At 37.1% G+C, this 25,640-nt stretch overlaps 1 protein-coding gene across 1 annotated transcript in view; it reads right to left on the bottom strand.

Annotated features, from left to right (window-relative positions):
• Positions 1-25,640, bottom strand: part of BABAM2 (BRISC and BRCA1 A complex member 2) — a 161,181-nt gene that overhangs the window by 21,434 nt on the left and 114,107 nt on the right. Inside the window, exons 8-10 of the mRNA XM_058021747.1 lie at positions 16,652-16,751; positions 14,642-14,712; positions 13,117-13,199 (exon numbers count right to left, since the gene is read on the bottom strand). Of these exons, the coding sequence (XP_057877730.1) occupies positions 13,117-13,199; positions 14,642-14,712; positions 16,652-16,751 (254 nt within the window). The remainder of the gene's footprint in view (positions 1-13,116; positions 13,200-14,641; positions 14,713-16,651; positions 16,752-25,640) is intronic.

Raw genomic sequence — 25,640 nt, forward strand, 5'->3', positions numbered from 1 at the left:
GCTGGCTCAGTTCATGACCCAGTGTCTGAGCCACACGTGACAACTCCCGGAGCCCGGGTGACTCAGCCCACACAGCAGCTCCCAGCAGATATTTAAGCACTAATGACATGGGCAGAGTTCTGCTAATTCGAGGGCAGATCACTGCTTTAACAAAGGTTAGATTCAAAGATTGCTCTGTTGAATTCCTCTTTATAATGTGATTACTAAATAACAGCCCTGAACAACATTGGTGTGACCTGGCCATTTATCAGCAAGCACGTTGTCTCCTCCCCTCACAAATAATGTGTGCGCCTTGGTCTCTGAAGGACTCCACCATGGAAAAGAATCAAGAACACTGATTCTCTATTTTAATCTTACAATACTTCAGCTCTGAGTGCTTAAACTGTTTCTCTAGTGTATCTTTTTCATTCTTAAGTACCAACTCCTTAAGAGAAACCAAGTTTGTATACTTTTGTATTTTATCACTTATTTGTGCGAGAGGAATAACAAACTTTAGCAAAGCATTCAAACAATAATTCAGTCCTTGCACTCGACCTTTTAGTTAAGAATTTCTAACTTCCATTAACTTTCCCTTCAAAATTGCCATCTACATAACACATGCAAGGAGCAATAGTTTTTTTCCCCTGTTACCTACAACTAAAGGTGGGCTCTCAGGGCAAAGCACCCAGCACTAGAAATGCTGTTTATAATGCATAATCAAGGCAGTGCTCTCACTACAGGGACACCTGCATTTGTCATGACAAGGTACCACCAAAATATATTCTATTAACCAAAATCTGTATAGGAATTTTCAGGAATTACTTACATTATAAACTGATCACAAAATCAGAAAATCAAACTAGATTCAAAACTGTGCATCCCACGTCTGGACAGCAGCAGCATTACCCTGAACTGCAAGTAGAGTTTTGAAAAATTTAAACTGCCTTTGATTTATAATAACACCCTTCACTGAAATTGCCAAACTTCCACTTTTCTAACCCAAGCGTTTCCTTAATACAAGGTGTGGATGAGTCCAGACCAAGTAAAAAAACCTGTCCCTAATTCTGGAACACAACCACACCTAAAAGGCCAGTAAACAGGAAATAGCCTTGAGTTTAAAGTGTTATACATATCTCAAGGTAGCCAGCTATTATTTCAGCACTAGGAAAGGAAGGCAAGAACTTGCTTCCGTCCCAGTGGAGGCCTGTGCATTGCCACTGGTAGTGCACAGAATGAAAAAATAAGCAAATACCACTGGTAATTAATGCTGGCAAGGTGTGTTGGACATAAAAGGTCAAATTCTGCTCATAATCACATATGGCTTGCTAAAGAAAATGTTTCTTTTTACCTGGTCATGTGTAGGCAGTCTGACTCTCAATCTGTACATTAATAAAAAATCAGATCTGCCTTCATGCAATATCTAAGATGACAAAGGCGTTACTGTAATTACATGCAAGACAACCATTCACGCTTTGCCATGAAAAATGCATCACAGTTAAGAACAACTCATCAGTTTTGTAAACAAGGCATCAGTTTTGTAAATTAACACCTGAACTAGGCAAACTGTAAAAGCCTGTGTTGGTTTGGCATGCTAGTTACCTAAGAACTACAAAAACCTATTCCTGTTGAATACAAGTACTATTCCCAAATAACAGCTGACTCACAAAGTACCCTGGTGATATGTCTGCAGAAAATAAGCAGATGACTCATGTCTGTAAATTCCTGAAAGTACCAATAGACCCCTTGCTTAGTCATCTTTTGCTTGGATGCTGGGTTCATGAGCTCTGTAAACTATAATGAGAGATCTAGCTCTTAGTAGGACTCTCTCTCCCTTTTTTCCTCTCTTCTAAACAGTGCAAATTATCTCCCTAAAAATAACTTCATCTGCGTAAGTGAGTCATTTCAACTAGCAAGCTTATACAAGTCATGCAGTTAAGCAGTAATATTTGGTTATGAAGGTAAAAATGCTGCTGTCAAACTCAAGATTTAAAATGAAAATTATGTCAGAGGAAGTCCCATTTACCCCTTCTCTCGCAGAAATAGAAACATTTCCTTTGGAAAATTTAAACAATTAGCTCATTCAGGAAAGTAAAGCTTTCTAATTTAGTTCCATGCTCAAAGTAATTTAAATCTGATGATTTCTTACTTTGGCTCTCCTAAGCATCATACTGTTAATGTAAGAGGAACTTAAAGAAGCAGACTGGAGAAGGAATCCAGTAAAACACTGCTTTCTCCTACATTACAATTTACAGATCATTCTTTAGAAGTCAAATTTTAGACAGCCATAGAGTGGGGAAAATAATGTCTTTATGCAAGCACTACATGAGCAGAACTTGGAGGGCTGTTTATGGGTAATTAAGCATTGAGTAAATTCTTCACTGATTGAACCCTAATTTTCCCACACAGTTCATAAGAAAGCAAAAGAAAAAGGACTTGCTTGTTGAGAATGAGTCATGTTGTAAAGAAACTTAATTACAGTTTATAAATAGTTGAAGTTGCTCTCTTTTTGAAACATAAGAAACTATCTAGAAGTAACATACAAATTTCCTTCTCTTGACTTAGTATTTAATGCGTACATATATTCAAAACATAGTTACCTTAAAGTCAAAATCTTGGTTTACTAATAGCTAACAAACTGTGCAATGCATCTGTAAGGTTGAATTGCTTATTTTCTTCAAAAAAAGCAATCTGAGGTCTGGAACAGGTTACCTAGTTTGTTAAGCTTATGTCAACAACCACAGAGTTGATTTTGACTATCCTAATAACTTTAAAATAGTATCTTCAGCATCTAATTTGATGACTTGTTCAACAGGATATGAAATATGGAAGGAATAAAGCATGTACCAGTGCTGCTACAGGTTTTCTGAAGGAAATATGCTGAGAAGAAAAGAGCAGGTTTACCACAGTGCCCTCTATTCCACCTTTAAGCACTGGAGAAAAGAGATGGAAGAACACAACCACACTTGGAAATGCTTGGTGACCATTAATATATTTCAAAGCACTTAGACAGTAACATTTAAAAAAATTTCCATATACTGTTCCCTCATTCTAGGGAAAAGGTTTATTTATCCTTCATGTGGCACTGGATAAATCCAGGTAATTGTCTTCACAAAAGCCAACATTTACTCACTGAATTCATTTAAATCCTTGGATGCTGCCATACTGGTTATCTTACTAACCTTTGGGATGCTTGATTCTGCAGCAGTTTATTGCACCTGAAATTTGTTTTGCACTCATGAACACTGAGTGATCTGGATATTTTACTGTTGAGATTTCTACTTTGACAAGATTTTATGGCCTGCACAACCTTAGTTCAATCCGTACGTGCTTTATGGAGCTGCCTTCAAATAGAAGATAACACATTGTGGTTTCCAGTTCTAAACAGTCCTAGGCTGCACAGAGCTGGCCAAAGGAGACACTGTTCTGGCTTCTCCCCTCTGCATTTCTTTACTGCAAACACCGAAGTCTTGCTTCAATTAAATGTGTTCATTTCTGCATGAGCTTTTCAATGTGATGATTCTAATAATCATAAGAATGATGTTAGCTACATAAAATACTTAAAAAAAAGTTTCACAGCACATTCATGAGTTGAGAGGTTCTTTAGGGATTCCAGATCAGGAATGAAGGAACAAGGAAAGAAGAGTCAACCTGCCTGCTGATGCTAAGTGCCAGCCTGTGGGATGCAATTCTTCTGAGACTTACTAGTAGAAAATACTTTATATAGCCAAACACAAGTCCTTCCAATGCTGACTGCCATAGTACATACTTCAGAATCCATGATTACTGGACATGAGAGGTTTTGTTACAATTATTTCACCAGAAAACCAAGAAGGATATGCCAAGTCTCAAGTCTCCAGAGAACACTGAAGACTCTCAGCCTGATACTAGCTGTTCTCCTCCCAAACTTCCCTGACTCACTCCTTACTTATCATCCAGCTTTGGCGAGAGACTGCCTCTGCACTCAAGTACTTCTGATGAAGTAAGTAATGGAAACAGGAAACACATATTCCAGGCTCCAGAACTGCATTTCTGTCTCTTATTAGTACATATTCATCATCTTTCTGCCTGTTCTTTTTTTGGTTCACTGAATTTCACATTCTCCCTGCCTTACTTGCAGTTGAGCTCACACTGTCGGGAAAAACAGTGGATTTGAATGCATGGCCTCAAACTGAAAAGCTCCTTGAACTCGGAGCTCTGCAGTTTTCCTGGGATAATATGGATAAGACCCATGCGAATTTTCAGTGCAACTCCATGGCAATACATATACTATATCACTTACACATCTCTCAAGCCCTGTTTTAAAAAAAAATTATACTAGATTTTTTGACATGACTTCTCCTACGAGACAGGTGATTCAGATTCAGCCTGTACAATGGGTAAAAAATCTTTACCTAACTTCAAGGAAAAAGAGTTTTCTTCAGTTTTTAGATAAAATTCCAGCGCAGAAGGCCTTTCAGGATTCATATTGATCATGGTTCCTACGGAGAAGCCTGAATAGATTTAGCCACAAGCATTCTGGGGGCTGTAGTGTCTAGGAAAAAGCTCCTCAGGGCAGGATTTCAGGCTGCTTTCCCTAGTGAATCTTTCCTGCACTCATGTGTGCTGAAGGCCTTTGGCCTACATTCTACTGGCAAAAAATGAAAGGGGAAACTTGGCTTAAAATACACAAAAATTACTGAATGCCACAGCTATCCTGCTTTGGTGTGTGATGATTTATTCTTGCAGGAATGAGAAAGCAAGGATGACAAATAACATATCAATGGCATTACTGTGGGACTTTAGGTTAACAGAGCACAGTCACAGGAATTTGAATTTGTTAAATATTATTAGGGCTGACATCCCTTCTGGAGAAAACCAGGTTTTTTTGCAGGAAGATGCTATTTTGAAATCAACATTTCAAAATTTCAAATCTGAAAGGAAAAGCTGTTTATGGAATTTTAGCTGAGACACTTATGGCATTCTGGGTGTGTTGGTAATCACAGCTGGTTTTGAAATAATTAGGTCTGCCCTTGCTACGGGAAATATCCACCCCAGTGGCAAAGTCAACACTTGTATAGTAAATGAGTAAGATGACTTATGTACAAAATACTTTCAAATAAATACTACAGAAATACAAGTAAATACTCCAAAAAAAGAGGAACAACTAGTTTATTAACAGAATATACAATACTAAACAATAAAAGACAAACCACTGTAGGCAAAATGGAAACAATGAATTGTGATGGATTAAACTATTCTGACACATTACAGAGTAGATTTGCTTAATTAGCTTTCTTTGTTTTGGTTTGTTAGTTGGTTTTGCCTGTTTGGGTCTCTTTGAATATAATATAAAATAAAATTTTTATTTAAGGAGGGCTGCATGACATTTCTGCATCCACCTTGTGGTTCTCCTTGCACTGATAATGGGAACTATAATAGAATCTAGGCACCAGTGGCAACTAGATTTATGACTACAATTGTTTTGATTTTCTTTCAACATAAGCATATTATATGGTTGTAAAAATATCTCATGTCTTTATTATAACCTGCAACTTTTTTTAAAGTATTCCATCCTTCATTCAAACCAGCATTTTTAATAAAAGTGATAAAAATATTTTGAATGACTGAAGTTACAGTCATGTGCTGCAGACAGAGTATCTAACTACTGGTTTAGTTTTACAGAGGAACTAAGTAACAGATCAAATCAAGATATTTTTCAAGCAGTTTCCAGCTATGTGGTCCAACACCATGCAACACAGCTATACCTTAATCTGAAAACAGCTTTATAAAAGCTTCTTGCTTTTGAGTGTCACTGCCCACCCCACCTATGTCATACTCTTATTGAATTTCTCTTACTGGACAGCAAGACTGGACTACCTCCTGTGGATTATTTTACAATCCTATATTGACCCAAAAGAAACAGCATAATGGCCTTACAGATCTTTTCCTTCTCTAATTTCTGTAATCATATCTGTCTTAATTAAGTAAAAGGCTTCTTATTACCAGCTTCAGCTACTTACTTGTATTTTGTTTTATTTTTACTTCAAATTCTGAAAGATCTTAATTCCCTGCTGCTTCCGTTTTTATTTCCTTTTATTGTTTCTGCTGTTACAGTTTCTATAGTAACTTCTGGAAGTGCTGATGAGATTGATGTGACTAAAAGCTGTCTCTTCTCCATCTGAATTGTTTGAAGCTTGAAACTTAAATACAGTTGCAGTTGTTATGGGTGTAAAAAGCAAGCCATGGCCTTCCTTGGCACAGGCAGGATCACTGCAAAAAATACTCCTCTGCTTTTTGAGCAGAGATACACTGATAGATGCTGAGCAGCTTTCTGTTACTTTCCAACTGGACAGGAAGACTTCTAAACCATGCTTTTACCTGAAAAGCAGATGTGCAAAACCATTGTCTTCTCTCATCAATATTTTATTAAGATTATGAGGCTTGCAAATAAGTTGGGTTTTTTTCTGTTTTAAACGCTTCCTGAGATTTGAAAGAAAATTCTTTCACTTCACTCTCTTCTGTGGTGAGTGTGACATTATCCTGGAGGTCAAGAGGACCCTCTGCTGCCACACCTGCTATCCTGTTCTTCCAACCTTTGCTGCTTGCAGCTTTCAAAACCCAAGCCAGTGTAATCCCATCTGGCCCACACAGCCAACTAAGCCACTTCAGGTATTTTTAACTGCAGCACAGGCCCACTGCATCTTCCCACTCCTGAACATCACAATTACCACTTTTACTCTTCAAGCCACCTTACACAGTACTAAAAGCTTATCTTTCTATTGCTTTTTGACCTAAAGAACTACTTTGTGGAACACACTCTTTTATGACACACTTTCTAGACCACCAGCCATTTCTGGTGCATTTTGTGAATCACCAATTGAGGATGATGCAAGACAAACATCAGGATCACACCCCTAAGCTTCAGGGAGCAGACTTCAGGCTGTTCAGGGATCTTGCTCCTCCCATGGAAGACTCCTATGGGATAATGGTCCTGGTGAGAAGATGGGTCCCTGATGACCTCCAAAGTCAAGAGCAGTCCATCCTAGTGAGCAGAAGGGCAAACACTACCAGCAGGAGGCCTACATGTATGAGCAAGGAACTGATAAAACACAGGCATAAAAAGGAATCACAGGAGATGTGGACACTCCCTGAGCATGCAGAAACAGGACTGGGAACGTCAGAGCTGACCTACAATTGAATCTGGCAATGTGAGTTAAGGACAACAAGATGGGCTGCTACAGCAACAGCAGAAGTATGACTAGGGAAAAGATCAGACTGCTGCTGAATGAGGCAGGGGGAGTGCTGACAAAGGAGACAGAAAAGCAGCTTAAGCCCTCCCTTCTTCTCCTATTTTGAAATTTATGCAACTTTGTGACCAGTTCCATCTCTAAACTAAGGTGTATTCCCTATTATTCCAAAATGAATTATATTTCTATTTCCTAAAAGGCATTCAGCACTTGCCTCCGTGTGCTACTGCTGTCACATATAGATTCTTAGAAAAAATTTATTTTGGTGACAAAGCGATTGTCATTGCATAGAAGGAGGAAAGAGAGGGAAGAATGTTTCAGAAAATGTTTCTTATCTTGATGCACCTCATATTTCTAGAAATTTCATATTTCTAATAATTCTGTGGTGTTGTGTGTCATCCTGTTTCTTTTCTGAAAGCATTATGTGGTATTGAACCCAGGACTCATCCATGAAACCCCTGCTCATCAACTCTTTCTGAACTGAAAACAAGATATTTGCTTCCTACTTGCTATTATGAGCAATTTTGAACTTGGTGTATTTCACACCTTTAAAGCAGTTCTCATCTTAGAGAAAAACTATCTGTGAGTTACCAAAGCATGTAACACAAACCAGACATGGACTAAGATGAATAAGCACCACAACCTGTACTCAATCCTGCCCCATCAATTACTTTTTGTGACCTAATTATTTCTTTTCAAAAACTGAGTGGATAAAATAGGATTATACCCTTTTTCCATGGCGGGTACCTTTCCTGAGAATTTCAGTTATCTGTCATATACTTGGGCACATAGTAGTCATACTCTAGATATATATAAAAAATAAAAAGAATCAACAGTTCACTTTTCTGAAAAGTGCAATTTTGTAAGAAGTTATTACAAAACCTTTCAGTCCATTTGTTAAAGTGCTTGTAGTTGCTGGAAGAACGTCAATTAATGTCTGCAGCAATACACTACAGTTATAAAAGTGTAGCAAACACACGTGTTTCTCAGAAATTAAAAAAGTAATATCCACAGCAAAATGACATTTTAAAATACCTTGCCAGTCCACCCACATCAGGCCATCTATAAGATAGGAATAAGATTTTATTCCTATAAAGCCTAATTAGTATCACAACTGTTGCTTCCTGTTTGTTGCTGTCCATACCAAGTTTTATGAGCTTTCTGCTGTCCATTCTCCCTTTTTCTGTAATTACAAATAGGAACCTACAACTAGCTTATTCTGAGTGACATGAAAACAAAATGAACCTAGAGAAACAGAAAAAGAGGAAAAGAAAATTATTTTTCAGTTCACTTGCATCCATTATGAATACCTATATTAAAAAAAGTCTCATTTGGCTCACATACAAGTAAATAGCCAAGGTGGAATCAAAGGAACAAAATGTTTAAAATTAATGTCTAAAATAAAATTACCAGCTTTCAATAAAAATTTCAAACTAAATCTACTTGGCAGTATCCCTTACAAAAAAAAGGAAAAAAGTACACCATGGAGAAAAATGATCAGCAAAAGACTCATTAATTTTCCAAACGCTACAATTGAGTCCTGTGATTAGCCCCTGCCTGAGCCCATGTCTAGTTTAGTGTGCCTGTGACTCAGGCTACTTTTCCATCACACTGCCTGTCCACAGCACTGCAGTGTGCCTGCAGTTTTCACTGACTTCAGTAAGCAAGAGACACCTCACTACACAGGAGGAGGCCCAGGGAATGCTTTGCTCTGAGAGACTGGAACAATGTACAAAGTTTTGAAGAAACTTCGTCGGTTCACAGTATATTTTGCTGTAAGCAGAACATGCTTTCAGAAACTCTCAAGACAAAAATCAAAGAAATACATAGAATCAACTAAAATACTGAGTCAGAGGAGAAGACTACCAAAAAGAAAGACACTTATTCCCAAGCATAAGATCCAAATTTGATTTTCTCTAGCCACTTTTAAATCACTGGGGCTTTGTTAATCTACAGTTTCTCTTTTAAGAATGAAAAAACAGTCTTATACAGTATTTACAGATTGTTTTGATGAGCATTGAACTTCTCATTCTAGACTCCTGAAACATTTATTTCGTTATGCTTGGCATTTCTGCAGAACTATCCTGCTTTCCTGAGAGGATCAGATACCTCCCTGTTATTCACATGGTGATGTTCTCTTTTTACCTTCTTTAGTTTTCAGAGTCATAAATTCTCATTTTAATTTAAGAAACAATGAGAACAATAAAATAACAGCATTATATAAGAAAGCTAAAACACTTTATTAGATAAAAACTCACAGAAACAATCTAATGTAAATATTCCACTCAATACTTAGCCTATTTTTTTAGGACATGGCTCAGGCAGACAAGGTTTTGTACTTTATACTCGTAACTTTTCTTGAAAAGACTGACAAATGTGTGCAGACAGCAATATTCAAACAAGAATGCATCAGAAGCTGGTCTTGCTAACATCCACCAAAAACCCCTGCATCCAGAAGCAGGTGCCTACCCAAAGCCTGACACTCATAAGGTAGAGTCTCCCTTTAGCCAACTAATGCTTTAGGTCCCTTGCTTGCTTGCTCTCTCTTGTTTCAAAACTTTCCTCTTGCTGGGATGCTGTTTCTGATCTATCCTGTACCACAGACAACCACCTAACTGCACAGACAAGTTAAAGGGTAGACAAAAAACTACTTATGTTGGCATTCCCACAGCAAGAAAAATCACCATTTAAACTCAAGCTTTTACATGACCAGCACTTTGGAACTCCTGGCTCAGTGGCATTATCCACACAGAAACTGAAAGCCCTTACAGTCAGCCAAGGTCATTTCCAGCAAATATTCCCAACCAACTTCACCCTGACTGAGATCCCAAACAAACTGGAAATATAAATGCTGCCAGCCTTCAACATTCTCTACCCCCTAAAATATTGTTCAGTGAAACCAATCCTTTTTAGTTTAATGTTTGTCCTTTTCAAGACATCTTAAACAACCACTAACACAAGCAGTGTTTCATTTGCTACTGCATACTGGTCCAGCTTCTGTCCATCTCTTTAGTGCTGATAACCTAAAGATCTTGCAAGATAAAAATTAATCTTTGAAAAGCCCAAATACAGGTTGCTTCAGAGCTCTACTCTTGTATTTATAACACTAATGCTACTTAATTCTTAATTATGCACAGATAATGTAACTTGTGTCTTCATCTAATATTGATTGGTTATTTCATCAATGGCCAGACTTGACCTTAAAGGTCTTTTCCAACACAAATGATACTATAATTTATATATGGTATAAATATATAAACTGTATACAAGAACAAGAATACAAGGAAATACCTGTCTCCAAAAACTAATCATAGTTGATTTATAAACAAGAAGAGAAAGTCTATTGAAAAGTGAGCAGTCTACTGAAGTTTACTTACAAAGCTTCATACTGGGACTTACTCATAAACATTATCAGTATCAAAAGCAGTAAGCCTGATTAACGATTTCCTTTCCCATGTGGATGCATGAACTTCTCAAAATGTTTATTTCTTCTGTCTTATAATTGAAAGCACTTGATTAATTCTGAAACCTAAACCACTAAAGAAACAGTTCCTTGGACTAGTCTTTGATCTAATATAATAACTCCAGCAGCTTCATTAGTATAATGATTAAGTTTGCAGCTAGGTAGCTCCTCGGTGTTTTAAGGCAGAACGTGTAGACTCTGGTCTTCATTCTATAACTACAGCACCAGTCTTTTTTTTTTTTTTAGCATATGATGTTGTTCTAAGGTTATTTGGCTTCAGAAATTCAGAACTATTTTTCTGTTTCTCTCCTCTTTAATTAACTTTACTCAATAAAACTATTCTGAATAATTTCAACTTATTCTGTTTTTTGCTTCCTAGTGTCCAAACAAGTTTGTAACTCCCAATGCAAACAGTTGCAAAACAATGCCAAAGTTATTTTGGAAACCTCTGAATCCATCTTCTAAAGGAAATACAATTCATGTTAGTGTTTATAAATCTCATCTAAATTGCAACTTCAAACTTAAAATTTTACCAAAATTTAGATGCCAATAAATATGGTGCCTTTCATTTGAAATGCCACAGTGCTTGCTGTATACTGACCTATTTACTCTCCTCTGAATACTCTAGCTACATACTATAGTAAATATATAAAGTAGAACAGTTTTCAACTTATTGCTATCTCTCCCAGACATTTTATTAGATGCTTGCTAAATATTCAAGCCTAATATACATAGTTATGTCAGTGGTTAGGAGATGAAAGCCTACATTACTTCACTCAGGAAATGAAGTGCAGGTTTCGGTCCTTTCATTGCAATATCCTTCAGTGCATGGACCAGAAATGCTTTTGCACTGAATTGTTCAACAAGTGAGTGATGCAATGGCTTACACAGCTAAGCCACTGTATGATTTCTAAGGCCACAGGGTTAATACATAGTGATAAACTATTCAGTTATAATTGTAGCTTTCAGGCCAGTTTAATTGAATACCATGAATATTACACAGTTAAAACTTGCTCTGTTATTTAGCAGAAATTTGAATTTTCATTCCTCTGAAATCTAAGTGATTCAACATGTATTAAGGTATATTATCTCAGAGCACAAATCAAATCCACAGGAATTTTAACATTGATTAAATTAACCCAGATATGTTGGGGAGTAAGAAAGGTGGGAAATCTTCAGGAAGGCTGCACATAAAGAAATGTCGCCTCATAGAAGACAATTGTGACCAGTTCTCCATTGTAGTTGAAATTTAAGTAAAGACTTAATGAGGATAATTTTCCCAAAGATACCACTTCAATTCTGTTTTCCTCCCAGCATAAATTATAATAACATGATGGAAGAGCTTTAATTTCTGGTTTGAGTTTTCTAAGATCATTAATGATTCTTAAGATCATTAGTGTGTGGTGAGCTCATCTTAGGGCATAGAAGGAAAGGGATTAGTGAGACCATTTTTTATGATCTGCAACACAACACAGGGTGAAGAACCTCTCTGAACAATGGCAATCCTGACTTTCTGCATTAAAAACTCTGGGACAAATTTTTGTGACATCATCAAGACAGCATGAATCTTCCACGTGAAAAGCTAGCCCATGACAAAAAATTATGTAATATGAAAGACTCCAGTGCTAAAATGCTATCAAATACCAGTGCTGCAGCTGCCCACAAATTGCAGCACAATTGCAGCGTAATAATTTTAAACATAAATAAGATGCGTAACGATCAAATCTAAAGAATTACGTGACTGAATTTCCTCAGATCAAAGTATCTTTGATACCTGTGAATTTCACCTTACCACAAGGAAAAACAGAAATTGAAACTTAAAGTAATATGTAAAAGGCAGTATCAAAGCCACATTTACTAATTTCCACATGGAGTAATTCCTATATATTTAAATTAATAATGTGGTTCTGATGGTAATACAATCTTCATTTAAAAATTTTAAACAACAGTGAACCTAGCTACGTTGTTAGGACAGTTTTTGCCTACACAGTTTTAGTCTAGGAATAAGTTTTGAATCCTGATGACAATGTGCTGTTATTTCTTATGTGATATATTTTTTCTATAAAAGTGTCTTTACAGTTGTTATCAATGCATTAACTCCTGACAGTTACAGATGATTTTAGGTATTCCTGGGTAGAGTCTTAATCACTAACACTTTAGAAAAGCTGAGTTACAACAGTGAACTCAAATCGAGTCAAATTACCAGAAAACCTTCCCAAGATCCTTTTGGCATTTTGTAAAGCCAACATTTCAGTATTGGTGTGCATCCTCTCCCCTTCTCTAGATACAATTGAGATTTTGTGTTTTCTAAGTCACATCAAAAATAGATTAAGCACTGGATAAAAATAGCTAAAACTTTTAAATTGTTTCCTGTAATTGTACATTTTCCCTTTTGAACTTGTATCTTCAGAGGATAGACATTTATGCCTGAGGCAAAGTGTTACTCACTGTGAACAAGGAAGCAAAAATCTTTCCACATCAGCAACAGAGTAAGCTTTGTGAATCCTTCTGCATCATATTCCACCACACCACTATCAACAAAAACACAACAAAAAATGAGTACAGTTTTTATCTTTAAATACTAGATGATGAATATGTGAATTTTGTAATAGGGAAATTGTTATTTTTGTTTGTTTGTTCAGAATCTTCCAGGATTTGCTTTTTTTGCTAACAGTTACAATTTTCTGGCTAATCGTAAATTAGATTAAACTTTTAATGTCAGTAATAGTCTTAATTATGCTGAGGTATTGGAGGTTGTTACCCAAAGAAAGGCCATTTTCAGTTTAAAATGCACTTTTAAATGAAAGAAGGCCTGCTACTACATCTGCAGTCCTAAATTGATAAAAACTGTAGACACACAAATCCCCTGTACGTTACTCAAATGAAGATTATATATCATTTCTGTAGTGAGTGAGAGGTTAAAACTGAAAATAAGCAGGCTGAGAAGAGTTTAAATTTGAAAATTTGGAAGAGTACATATAAAATACACAAAACATGAGATCATAACAAAAAATTCATATAGAATACTTGTTTGACAGATGGATTAAAAGTTTTAACCATCAGAAGCTGGTATTCTGTCTGAAGCAGTATCAGAACTCATGTACCACAAGGCAGATGTCATGTCAGAGGAACATGTGGCCACTTCTATAATAGAGTTTTCTCAGAAGAAAATGAAATGTCTTGATAAAGATTGAGGTTGCACTGACTGTTTACTCATATGCTCAGTTGAAGTTATTGTTATCTATTTATCATGGTATTAAATTTGGGTGCATGCTAGAAGCCACCTGTTTTCCTAACCTCACTTGAGAGACCTGAGATTTGAAGGGCTCCCTTGGAAGCAGAAACCCCTCATCACAATTAGCTAAAGGCTTAGACTCCAGCTCAATTTAGGCAGGAAACCAAAGTGCCAACCCGTCACAGTGCCACAGTAGTCCTGACTAATTGATTTGTGAAGCAAATGTGTCATCATGCCTGGCCATGCACCTTTCATCTGCAGGAATGCAACATGACCCAAGAGCCTCTTCTCTTGAGACACAAAACACTGGCTGTTGGTGGGAACAGCTGGTCTCCCAGCCCTGCCTTTACACTGAGCAGGGCTTTCTGGCTCTTGCAAGGCTTGGAGCCACACCTGCTTCCCCATTTCCCCACCTCAGTCACTGCCTGTTAGTGTAAAACCCCTTAAGTAATTGATTCAGAAATGAACATACTTTTTCTGCACAAGGAAAATCCCTACTGTCCCTTTTCCATCATCAGTTATTTTCTAGAAAAATCAGATTGGCCACTGGCACAGAAGTGAAATAATACTGAAGTACATTCCAGTATTGCTACAGAGCGACAATCTGTACACATCATTCTGTGAAAAATGACTAGATTTCATCTCATCCAGTGGACAGCAGCCACACAACCACAAACCATATGCAAAAAATGAGTCTCCCCCACACTACAGAAAAATATGCATCGGAAGAAAACTTACGTTCCGAAGTGACTCAGGAAAGCTGCAATATACTCTCTTCTCTTATGGTATCCCTGAATAACATATTGTACCTTAAAAAAGAAAGAAAATAAATCCAGAGCTATAAAAAGATTAAAAAATCCAAAGCCCAGTTTGTCATACATTTCTTGTTAAGGAAGATTTATGTTTGACATGGTAGAATTTCTGAATTCTACATTTAGCATGATTTCCCTAAAGAATCCTAAAGTGCCTTTGAAAAAAATTCTGGATCTTGTGTACAGAATATCTTGTAAAGAAATCTCCTCAATCATGTCTAAGTGAAACTTAAGTCTCTCACAATAGACTGAAGCACTGTTTAACTGCATGAGACAAACACTGAAAGAGAGAAATGCTCATCCTTGCCTTACTGAAGTTTGAGTAGAAATCTTTGATAGGCAAATCGGTCATTTGAACTGACAGTAAGCTAAGTGTCAAAATAACATTCTGGTTATAAAAGAGAAGAAAAAATTAAATTTCTTGCATAACTGATCTTGGGTGTTTTCTGAAGACTGCACCTCCAACAAAACCTTCTGAACACTAAGCTCTTTCACTGGTTTCATGCTGACTCAGGGAGCCACCTACTCAACTGCGAGCATCAGTTTCTGAGGCACTCTGGGTTTTGAAAGACTTCCATCCAGGCACAGACAAAATCCAACAATGCTAAATTTGGAGACTTAAGGCAAAATTCTCCTCACACTACGTATGTTTTCTTGTTGATTTGGATGGCATCACTTAAGAGAGCAGTGTGAGCAGGGTTTGACCCATGACAAAACCAATGCATGTGTCACCAGGCTGCAAGGACATCTGGTTTACAACTGGTGGCTTGGAAGTACTTATGGCATGGTTCTATATGTGATTCCCTGTGTAACTGTGCTTTCCAGAACCAATACTAGCATTTTAAGATCCTTTTCTCCCTCACTGAAAAGAACAGGACGAGTATTTTCTTGGCTATGGCAATACTAGAATTCCTTGGCTGGCAAATGCTTTCCTAAAATTACTGAGAAAGTCTTGATACAACCATTGCTGAGAGCTGTCTTGTATAACTTAAATTCTACTTATAAACTCAAACATATTTTATAAAACACTAAGATTATTTTGAAGGCTTTGTGTAAGATCTGAAATGTTATTCTGGGAAGAAGAAAACATACGATAAGTTTGCTTAAGTGACTTCGTTTAAGAAAGGATAAAAACAGCCCGGTGTGCCTGCAGATTTTAAAAACAGAAAGTAATTTTAACAGAAAACCACAACAAAAACAACTCTAATGATAGATTCCAACATAATTATGGAAACACACTCTGAAGAAACTTTTTCTAAAAGATAAAATTATTCTCTTCATTTAGACAATTGAAGGTAAATATAATATACAAGTAGGAAGTCTGTAATAGGTCAATATTTAAATGTTGACCCCCTAAGCCTTCTTTTGAAAATTATACCTAAATAATGGAGAAACTTTCAAAATACTATAATTGTTCTTTTTTGTTTAAACAGTAAGCTAACTGGAACACAACCTTTTCAGCAACCTTAAGTAGCTCTTACTGCATAAACATCCAAAGAAACTGCTGATTCAGTTCATCTGGAGGAAACATCTGAGAAGAAAAATCACGGAAAATACTCAAAACGTACAATAATGACTGGGGTATGAGAACTTGCAACTAGAACAATAATATGCAAACTACACATCTCTATTTAATAAAACCAGTATACTGCAATGCAGTATTGTACAATACAGTAACATTTTATCCTAAATCATGGCATGTCACAGTAAGAAAAAAACTGCTCCAGGATCTGATCCTAAACTCACTTGTTTACCTAAAGGAGTCATTCTATTCAATGTCATGCTTAGGTACTCAGCTCTTACCAAGAAGGTATTCCCTGTGTAGTTCAGCTTAAGTATGCCTTGCTTTGCATACCAGGCAGAAGAATAATGATGTCTGTGGAAATGCAGTACAGTGCATCAGGGAAAGGAAAACTGATTGTCTGCAGCAGCTTACCTTGTTTGTTAGAAGCTGGCATACTTGGGGTACGTAGTCGATGAGACAACCTCCGCCAGGAAAGGCTGGGATGTGAAGGGCAGATGATCCTCCAAGTGCACTAGAAAAATAAGTTAATTTAAGAATACATTACATGCACAGCCTCTGGGATTTGAAAATTATTTCTGCATAGTCCTCTCTCCCTATTCTCGATGTCAGATGGCCAAGAGGAAGTATATTTTATGCTGTGGTGATAATAAAAAGTATTGAGTGATACCATCTATAAAAACAGGTTATGCCATGACCCACTGTAAATTAACCACTGAAATCAAGAGTATCACTAATGCAAAACATTCTCTCAGGAAATATCTTTTTCATTGTGAACAGTTCTGTTACTTAGCCCTCATCAGTAAGAGGTGGAGTACTGTAGTTCAGATATCTTGTTAGTAGGGGAGGAGAGGACCTGAAGTTCTTAACTGTTCCAAAACCCACCTTCAGTCAAACCAGCTAAGAATAATCAAAATAATTAGAACTGAGGAGTCATAGATGGCCAGATGCAAATATCAATCATGTCACTGACTCCAGTTTTGGACTTCCCAATAGAACACAGATGTTAACCTACTAAATCAAGGGGTCAGTGAGCCAGAAAGATTATCAGGTACATGATGATGTAAGGAGGATGCTGAAAGAAATGGGTTTGTTCAGCCTTCAGAGAACACTGCGGGGTGGGGGGGGTGGGGGGGGATACTGAGGAGAGAAGCTGAAGGCATATTGATGCCTTCAATTATCTAATGGAAAATTATAGAGATGGTGGAGTCAGAGGCTTCTCTGAAGTGGGGCTCAGTGGTGCTATGTCCTCGGAGGTGCTCAAAGCTCAGCTGAACAACAAGGGCCATGAGCTGGCCCTGCTCTGAGGAGTGGCTTGGCCAGATAAGCTCCTTCTTGCTCATTTAGACTGGTTTATGATTAGAGTCTATGATTCTATGATTTTGTTCATGCCCAGTAGGAAATGGCAAAAACAAGGACATTAATTCTGTCTGTGCACATACTGGACAGAATTATAGGAATTCACAGAAATAAGGTAACTTCAGAGATGTATTTAAAGCAGCTTAACCATTTGCCTCTGTCAAAGGACAGAAGACTGAAGCACACCTGCTATTACTCAGGATAATGGCTTCTTTGGTGTGGAAAGATCTAACACTTATTTAAATCAGGCTGTATAAGGCAACGACTAGGTAAAGTCCATGCTACTTCCTTCTAGCAGCACTGACCTAAATCTTTCTTTATAGTCCCTTACCAAATCAAAATTTGCATTACACACTGTAGATTACATCATTCATTAACCATCCAGAAGCAACTTGGACACCATAAAAATGCTTCAAAAGCTAAGTTACTTTGGGTGGCCTCCTGTTTATATGCTGTTTCCATGACAAATTACACTGGCTAGAAAGAAAATTTCTTCTCTGCAAAACAAGTCTCTTACTCTCCAAGAGGATCTGGCCTCTTATTTTCCTCAGTACTTGATAAGAAACCACTTTGGTAGGTATAAAGGTCTACAGTCATGCATCCCTTTGAAGGAACAGAGCCTACATAAATCAAAAAAATCCCAAACTCATAATGAGGTGTATGGAAATCTGCTACTCAGGCAAAACAGTCTGGATTTAGCAGACTGTTCACCACATGGAACAGTTCTGCAGGTCTGGATTTTGCATATGCAACGATGAAAAAAAAAAAAGCCCCGAGTACACCACAGCTACATAAAAAAACAAACAAACTTTTCCAGCAGAAGTAAGACTTGAATGGGATTTTTTTAAAACAGAATTCAGTTTCCCTGCTGCTACCCCCTTACTAAAATTATTCACACAAGAATATAATTTTGCAACTTGTGGATGGTTTAAAGCAGTGAAGTATGACTAAGATGATTAGAAAGTTGGAACATTTCTGAAACAATATGTTCTTATAAAATTGCAAGTATAGCGGGTCCACTGATCCGTAACATTGGAGAATGGAAAACTTCACCTCCTGGTATGTTAGAAGTGGGTTGTGAACCTCACTTTAGGACACTGACTTCCAGTTTATTAAACTCCTTACATATTATGTAAATATATCCATAAAAGCCTCCAATCTCACACACAGAGCAACTGGTACTGTCCACTTTGCATCCTGCCTTGCCTCATTTGACACCAAGTCCAAGTTCCCTTGCAGCATGGACACAGAACTGAAGATGCTCAGATGACTACAACAGGAATTACTGGCTTCTCTCCCAGTTACAGTAGCAGGTATGAAACTAGAAGTCATCTCTAACAGACTACACAGGCAAAAAAAACTTTCACTCCCATATCATCAGCTTACAATACATCTTCCAGACTGAATTATTATTATTTGTGAGTAAGGGGTTTGCCATTTTACCTGTATCCATCTCTTGAAAGTAGCTATCCCATAAAAACATGTTGACATAAATGGAAATCCAGCCCTTCTCAAATGAAAAACAGACTGCTAAAAGGTGTGGTTTCTGAGAAAGAGGTCCCTCCACAGAAAGAAGGCTGGAGTTCCTAGTATAATTATCCTCTGAAAACAGAATAAAGCTATACCATATGTAGTTTATATTCTGTAGAAATAATTATGGGTAGGGAAAATTAAGAGTGGACAGGCGTCTTTGTTCCCTCTATTGGGTCAGAGAATCTGCTTATTAAATATTTTAATAAAATACTGCATTTGCACAGGACCTTGGCTCTGACCATCTCAAAACTGTCTATAAACATTCAGCAATTAACATTCATCTGCCTCATTCAACTGATATTTACCTTTTATTTTTAAACACGTAAAGAAGCTATTGCTCAAAGTTTGATTTGACTGTGCTGTACTACAAGGTCTGTCATGTTAAAGGAACATATTTGCTGTACCTCACAACCTTGAGACCAGGCAAGAGGATGTAATAATTCATTTGACTCATAATAACCCTTCAACTAAAGAAAGAAGTGACTTCCACAGTGCCAAAGAAGGACCTGTAAAGGATGCAAAATGGAGACAATTGAGCAAGGGAATGTCACCATGCAGCTCAATATCCAAAGGCTGCTTTTTGAAGTAACTCACAGTCCAATCAAAAGAAAAAGAGCCAAACAAAGTGCTATAAGAAGCCTTTTATAGTGAAGGACATTCCATTTGGCAAAGTATTTCACCACACAAGTTAAAGATTGCTGCATGTCAACTCTGCTTTCCCTATAGTTGGGTCTCTTGGAGCATAGATCTTAAACACTTCTGTGTGCAATCAAGTCTTCCTTTTCAGTATCAGTGCTATACACCCCTTACAAAAAAGCCCCATGCTCATTTTATCACAACAACAAAAAATTGTTAAACAAAAAGCATCAAGAGATATGATGAGGAAGCACAGACAATTGCTCCCCCACAGCTGCCAGAGTAAGGATAGTTTCAGTACAATCAATGGAATTGTGTTTGATTTTTACACTGTTTTTTTCAATAAACTGCTATTTTTTAAAGGCTAGAATTCTAACAGTCTGGTATTTTTGGTAATTTTAACAATTCATGAAGCAATAGTCTTAGGAGATGCTACTTCATTTCAACTGGTACCAGATGAAGATAAAATACATGGTAGATCTACCTGTCTCAGAGACAAGGTTCTACAAGCATACTGGAACAAAGACCTGCTGGCCTCAGAATTTTATTTGCTTGCTCTTACTGTAAGCCTACTCAGCTCTGCAAACCAACTTCATACATCTCATTTTAAGACAGAGCAGAGACTCCTTGCAGCAAGGTCCTGCCCTCCTGGACTTCCAGAGTCAGTCATAGTGCAGTTCTGATCCATGGTCTGTGAATTAAATTGCATTTTGTGAGGAACTCACTACTGAATTGTTCTGTGACATGCTGAAATACAAGTTCAGAAAGCATAGCTGGAGTATGTTTACATTTCTGCTGTTGACTGGTGCATTCCAAGTGTCTTGCTCTGTCTCTCAATGGATCCATTTATTCAGGCCAACATACAAAATGCAAAATTCTTCCACATTTTTTGATAACTTATAATTAATTAAAATGTCTTTCTCAAGAAATCATCCTCAATAAATGGCTTAGCATTAATTCACAAATTTCAAGAAGTGACTGCTTTGTTCTTGAGTATTTATGGGTAAAGAACCAGTCATTTGCCCATCACTTCATTAGGGAAGAAGGGTACTTGCAAGTTTCAACCTCAGCAGACTGAGTGCTTTAGCAAAGCACACTTACAGGCAGGTAGAGAGATGCTCTTACTCCTATCCCTACCCCTGTCCCTACAGCTCTTGGGCCCGCCTAGTTCCCCTAAACTCCTGCATTAATACCACCTCTTCCCTGCAATTCATTTTGCTTCCCTCTCTCTCCAAAGAGAAAAAAATGCAGGTTTGTCTAGATTGCTGGGAAACTTTTGAGCTAAGTCTGAAAAATGAGGATTATTTCAGACCACCCTCTACATCACAGTTTGAATAGTTAAATGTTAACACAGGTTATGCTACTACAGCTAAGGACCTGTGCACACATAATACAGTTTATACTTTGCTGTGAAACAAATATCACAAAGAAAAGAAAAGGAGGTACCTTACTTGATAGGGGTTTTTTTGTGGTTTTATTTTTTTTTTTTTTTTAAGGGAGAGTAGAAAATGTGTATTTGGGTGAGGAGGTTCAGAACTGTAAGAATCATACTTATCCTGAATACAGTATGATATAGCATTAAACAGCTTAAAACCAAAAGAGAGCAGTACATAGTATTGACTGCACTCAACATTTGTAACTCCAATATAATCTTTCTGCAAAACACACAGAAAACAGGGAAAAGACAAGTTCAATGATTGTGAATGATGGAGTTATAGATTTGTCTAACTTTGAAAATGTAAACAAATTAAAAACTTGCCTCTGAATGGAAAGGCCTTTCATATGGGTTTAAAGTAATTAGAAGCTTTTCTGTCAGTGTGGCCAGTGTTAAAGCACTGTCAAATCTATGTACCAGTGATGGAAAGTAGACTTTAGACTTTTTAGACTATGGCCATTTATTTTACCAAGACTGGTAAAATTACCTTTTTAACTCTCTGTAAGACCTGCTGTATTTTGAAACTGAAGCGCACTGCAGACAGACATAAGCATTTAAAGGGTTTATTACTCATGATGGCTATACCCAAGAGTAGCCTCAAGCATGTGGAAAGAAGTTCCCTTCTTTTTGCTTTTTTTTCCTATTTTGAGAGGCATATTCAGGGCTTTGATCTCCTTCCCTGTTCTCTTTGTCTTTTGTTGCTGAAGTAAATAGTTGACTTTTTTTCTTTTGCAGTTTCATCACTTTAGTACATTACACCATTTGGCACAGGAGACACAAGGAACCACATCAAATAAAAGCACGTGACCACAAAAGCTGCCTTAGCAACCATGATCCCAGATTTGCTGTCAGTTTACCATTTTTCAGACTCGCCTGACTGTAACCAAATCCCTCCTATCACACAAACAACGTGGTGCTTGGCAGAAGCCTTGGGATAGTGCTTCCATCAGCAACACAAAGCTTAGCAGTAAAATAAAAGAACATTTGCACTGAAAAATTGGACAGTCTAGGTTTGAGACAGCATTTTCTTTCCTTTCCTGTAATAATCCATTTGAAGCAAACATAATTAATATACTGCTTGTCCACTCAGATCTATCACAAAGAGAAGCATGTCCAAAAAAATTTCCATTTTATTTTTAAAGAAACAATTTTTTCTTTTAATTACTTCTACTATAATACTGGTAAAACAGAAATGTATGATTTCAGCAAAGAGAGCTAATCTGATCTAATCTATATTATTGAATGTTCTGGAAAAAGAAATACAATCACAAATAGACCTAGAAGGAAACTATGCCAAATCTGTTTATCTGAAGAAAGAATCCTGGTCAAACTCAGACTCAGCATCTGGCCATTAGAGCTGAAAGGATGATACCATCATTTTTTCCTTGACCTACTAGTGGTTCAGAGTAAATACCTCTGAGCTTGTCCTGACTAGTGACTGGAAAAAAATATGAAATAATCACTGTAAAGAGCAAATACTAAAACCAGAATGTATTCTAGTTTCACAGAATGTGCAGAAAACTGCAAGTCAGACTTACTGAGCTTTATTTCAGTTTTCTGCTGACTCTGTATGTTCTAGCATGTTATTTCAGCCATCCTGCTTCTCTGCTTGCCCACCTATTATGTTCAGATGCTTATACTGAAGTACATGGAAGTTTAATAACATTCATAGACTAGTACAAAAACTGTGGGATGAAGTAATCTTTAAAAGCTAATAAATACATGTTTGGGTTAGTCCAACTTCTCTATTCTGCTGCAGGTAAAATTGTAAGAAATAAGCAGTTGTCTATAATGTATTAGCCATTTTAGACAAAGTGGTCATACCAAGGAGACTTACATTAAGTGTATAGATTCTAGGTTCTAGTAGACTTTAACCTATCAGACTTAAATGCAAACCATACCTAGAGTGATTCAATACTGAAGGATTTGTGGGGATAAGAGCTCTGTCCCCATGATTCTATTGCTTCTCAAAGAAAATAACTCAAGTAGTATGACATTAATAGATGGCTAACCCTATAATTAGTTTAGAATTTGTTTCTTCTCATCCCTTCACTGAGTACTGAGAGCTAGAGGCAGAAAGAACAGATACTCCTGCAGTATCAAGTTTTTCTTACTGCTGTATGATAGCATAAAAATCTGAAAATATTAGTATTTCCTCTGTATTTGATAAATCAGGACTGAAAGGATTTTTCCTTTGCTTAATGGATCTTTACACACAGAAATATTCTGTGTAAAGGGGACTGCCAGATTTCTACTGATGTGTTAAATGAGTGAAAACCTGGACTGCTAGTGCTGGGAAAGGGAGCACTCCACCATCCTCTCATCTCACATTCCCTGAAGAAACAAAACCACAAGAGAATAACAATTATTACCTGGCTGATGGGACACTTGGGACACAGTGGTACCACAGGGCACACAAGCACTCTGCCTACAACAGGCACCACACTGCTTCCCTCTCTGGGTGACGGGGCCCCTGTTATGAACTGACCTGTGCCTCAGAGCAGACAGGCGGGCAGGCAGGCAGCCCAGCAGCACTGATTGTCCTCTGGCACCTCCATCAGACCTCAAGGCACAAACTCGTGGAAAGTCCAAGCAACAGAAATTATCAGTGAGGCTTTGAAGTGTACAGGTTAACTTAACTGGTGTCAACTACATCACTCCATAAAATGGTACAAAATTTATGGTCACTAATTCATTCTGACAACATAAAAGTGAAAAGTATAAAGCAATATAATTCAAACTGTTTCAAAGTATTAATATAGAATTGTTTTTCATAATACACAACTAACAGGTTCAAAAAGAAAATATGAAAAGTTCTGTAGGTTACAGAGTTTTAGCCTTCTCTTTAAGGCTAAAAATTTCTGACAAATGTTGCTTTTGTGTTGCAACTGACTGAACTGATGCCCCCTTACTTTTTCTGCAAAAATATCACCAGTAGCAATGTGTATTGCAAGTGTAGTATACTCAGTCAACTGGGGCAGATAATAATGAGAATCCATAACAAATGACAGAAGAGCTGAATTTAGAGACACTTCTTATGATATCAAAAATAGAACTTTGGTGTATCCTTCCCCTTCCCTCCTAAAAGGTACTGCTTTGTAGTATTAATTCCAATTAATAATATGAAATATTTTTACTAAATAAGAATTCATTAAATAATATCTACAGGAAATAGATATAAGAAGCCCTGAATCAGTTGCTAGATGCCTCACATTTTAAAGAGGAGGGCATGGTTCCTGTCCCAGAGAACTTTCACAGTCTACTATTTCAAGCTACACTGCAGAGAGAGGAACTGAATGAGAGGGTAGGAAGCATGCACATTGCAGAAAGGAGACTTAAACCTTTATCACTTACAATGTAGATAAATAATTTCCAAAGCATTTTGCTTATTTCTTAAAGGTTGGCAACACATTAAGAGAAACCTGAGTGAGAAGTGAAGAAAGGTTAGAGAAGATTTTCACAGAGAATTCAATGCAATAAGGAAGCAACAGCAAATAAAACTCCCAAACCACCAGGAAAAGTTGTAAGAAAGAAATCTAGACAAATAGAGCAGCAGCAAACATCACTGAACAGAAAAGGTAGATAAGATAAGCAACATGTGCAGATAAGTAAATAAAGAGAGCACTGTGCAGTCCTGAATTATTTTCATTTCCACAGAAGTTCAAAAACATACAAGAGAAAGATCATGTAGCCTAACTTCCTTCAATTTTCTTCTGCATGGATCTCAGAAAGAGAAGCAAACATGAAAGAGGCTGGAGACTCATTACAACTCAGACAAAACAAGATTTTGGGTGAAGAAAAAGTCAACTGTTACTGAATTGTTAAACATTTCCACTCTGCATTAGTTTGAGATAACAACATAAACATAGGAATTTGTTTACAATAATGCATTCTCCCAATTTCTCCTTCTCATGAACTCTGAAGGAAGAAAGTTGAGTCTGTTATTCTTCAAATTCCTGTTTTTCAGAAAGGTACTTTTAAGGGCATTACCTGTTTTATATAGGGGCTGATATATTTATAACCCCCTAAACTGTGAATATATTAAGGGCCTTTAAGTAGCAAGTAAAATAATACTGGGCATTGGCTCTTCTACTTCAAGGGAAAAATGTAATGACTTGGAAGAGCTGTGTCAAAGGAACTAAAAATGGTGTAGCATGAAGACAGGAATTAGGAATGACAAACTTCTGCAGGAAGAAGAGAGAGAATACTGGAGTGCTGGTATGCCATGAACAGTATGCTCCTCTGAAACAATAGCACTCAATAAATTAACAAAGAATCCAGGATTTATTTATTGTAAGGATCCCTGGAAATTCCTCACTGCACTGAAGCCTGGGTGGTATGTTACACAGTGCTTCACAGCATTTAAGATACTGATCTACTCTTCTATAATCCACTCTGCTTTAGTGATGAAGATCTTCCAAGCAATTCAGTTGAACAGAA

This window comes from Melospiza georgiana, chromosome 3, assembly GCF_028018845.1.
Source record: "Melospiza georgiana isolate bMelGeo1 chromosome 3, bMelGeo1.pri, whole genome shotgun sequence".
In the NCBI taxonomy this organism is placed as follows: Eukaryota; Metazoa; Chordata; class Aves; order Passeriformes; family Passerellidae; genus Melospiza; species Melospiza georgiana.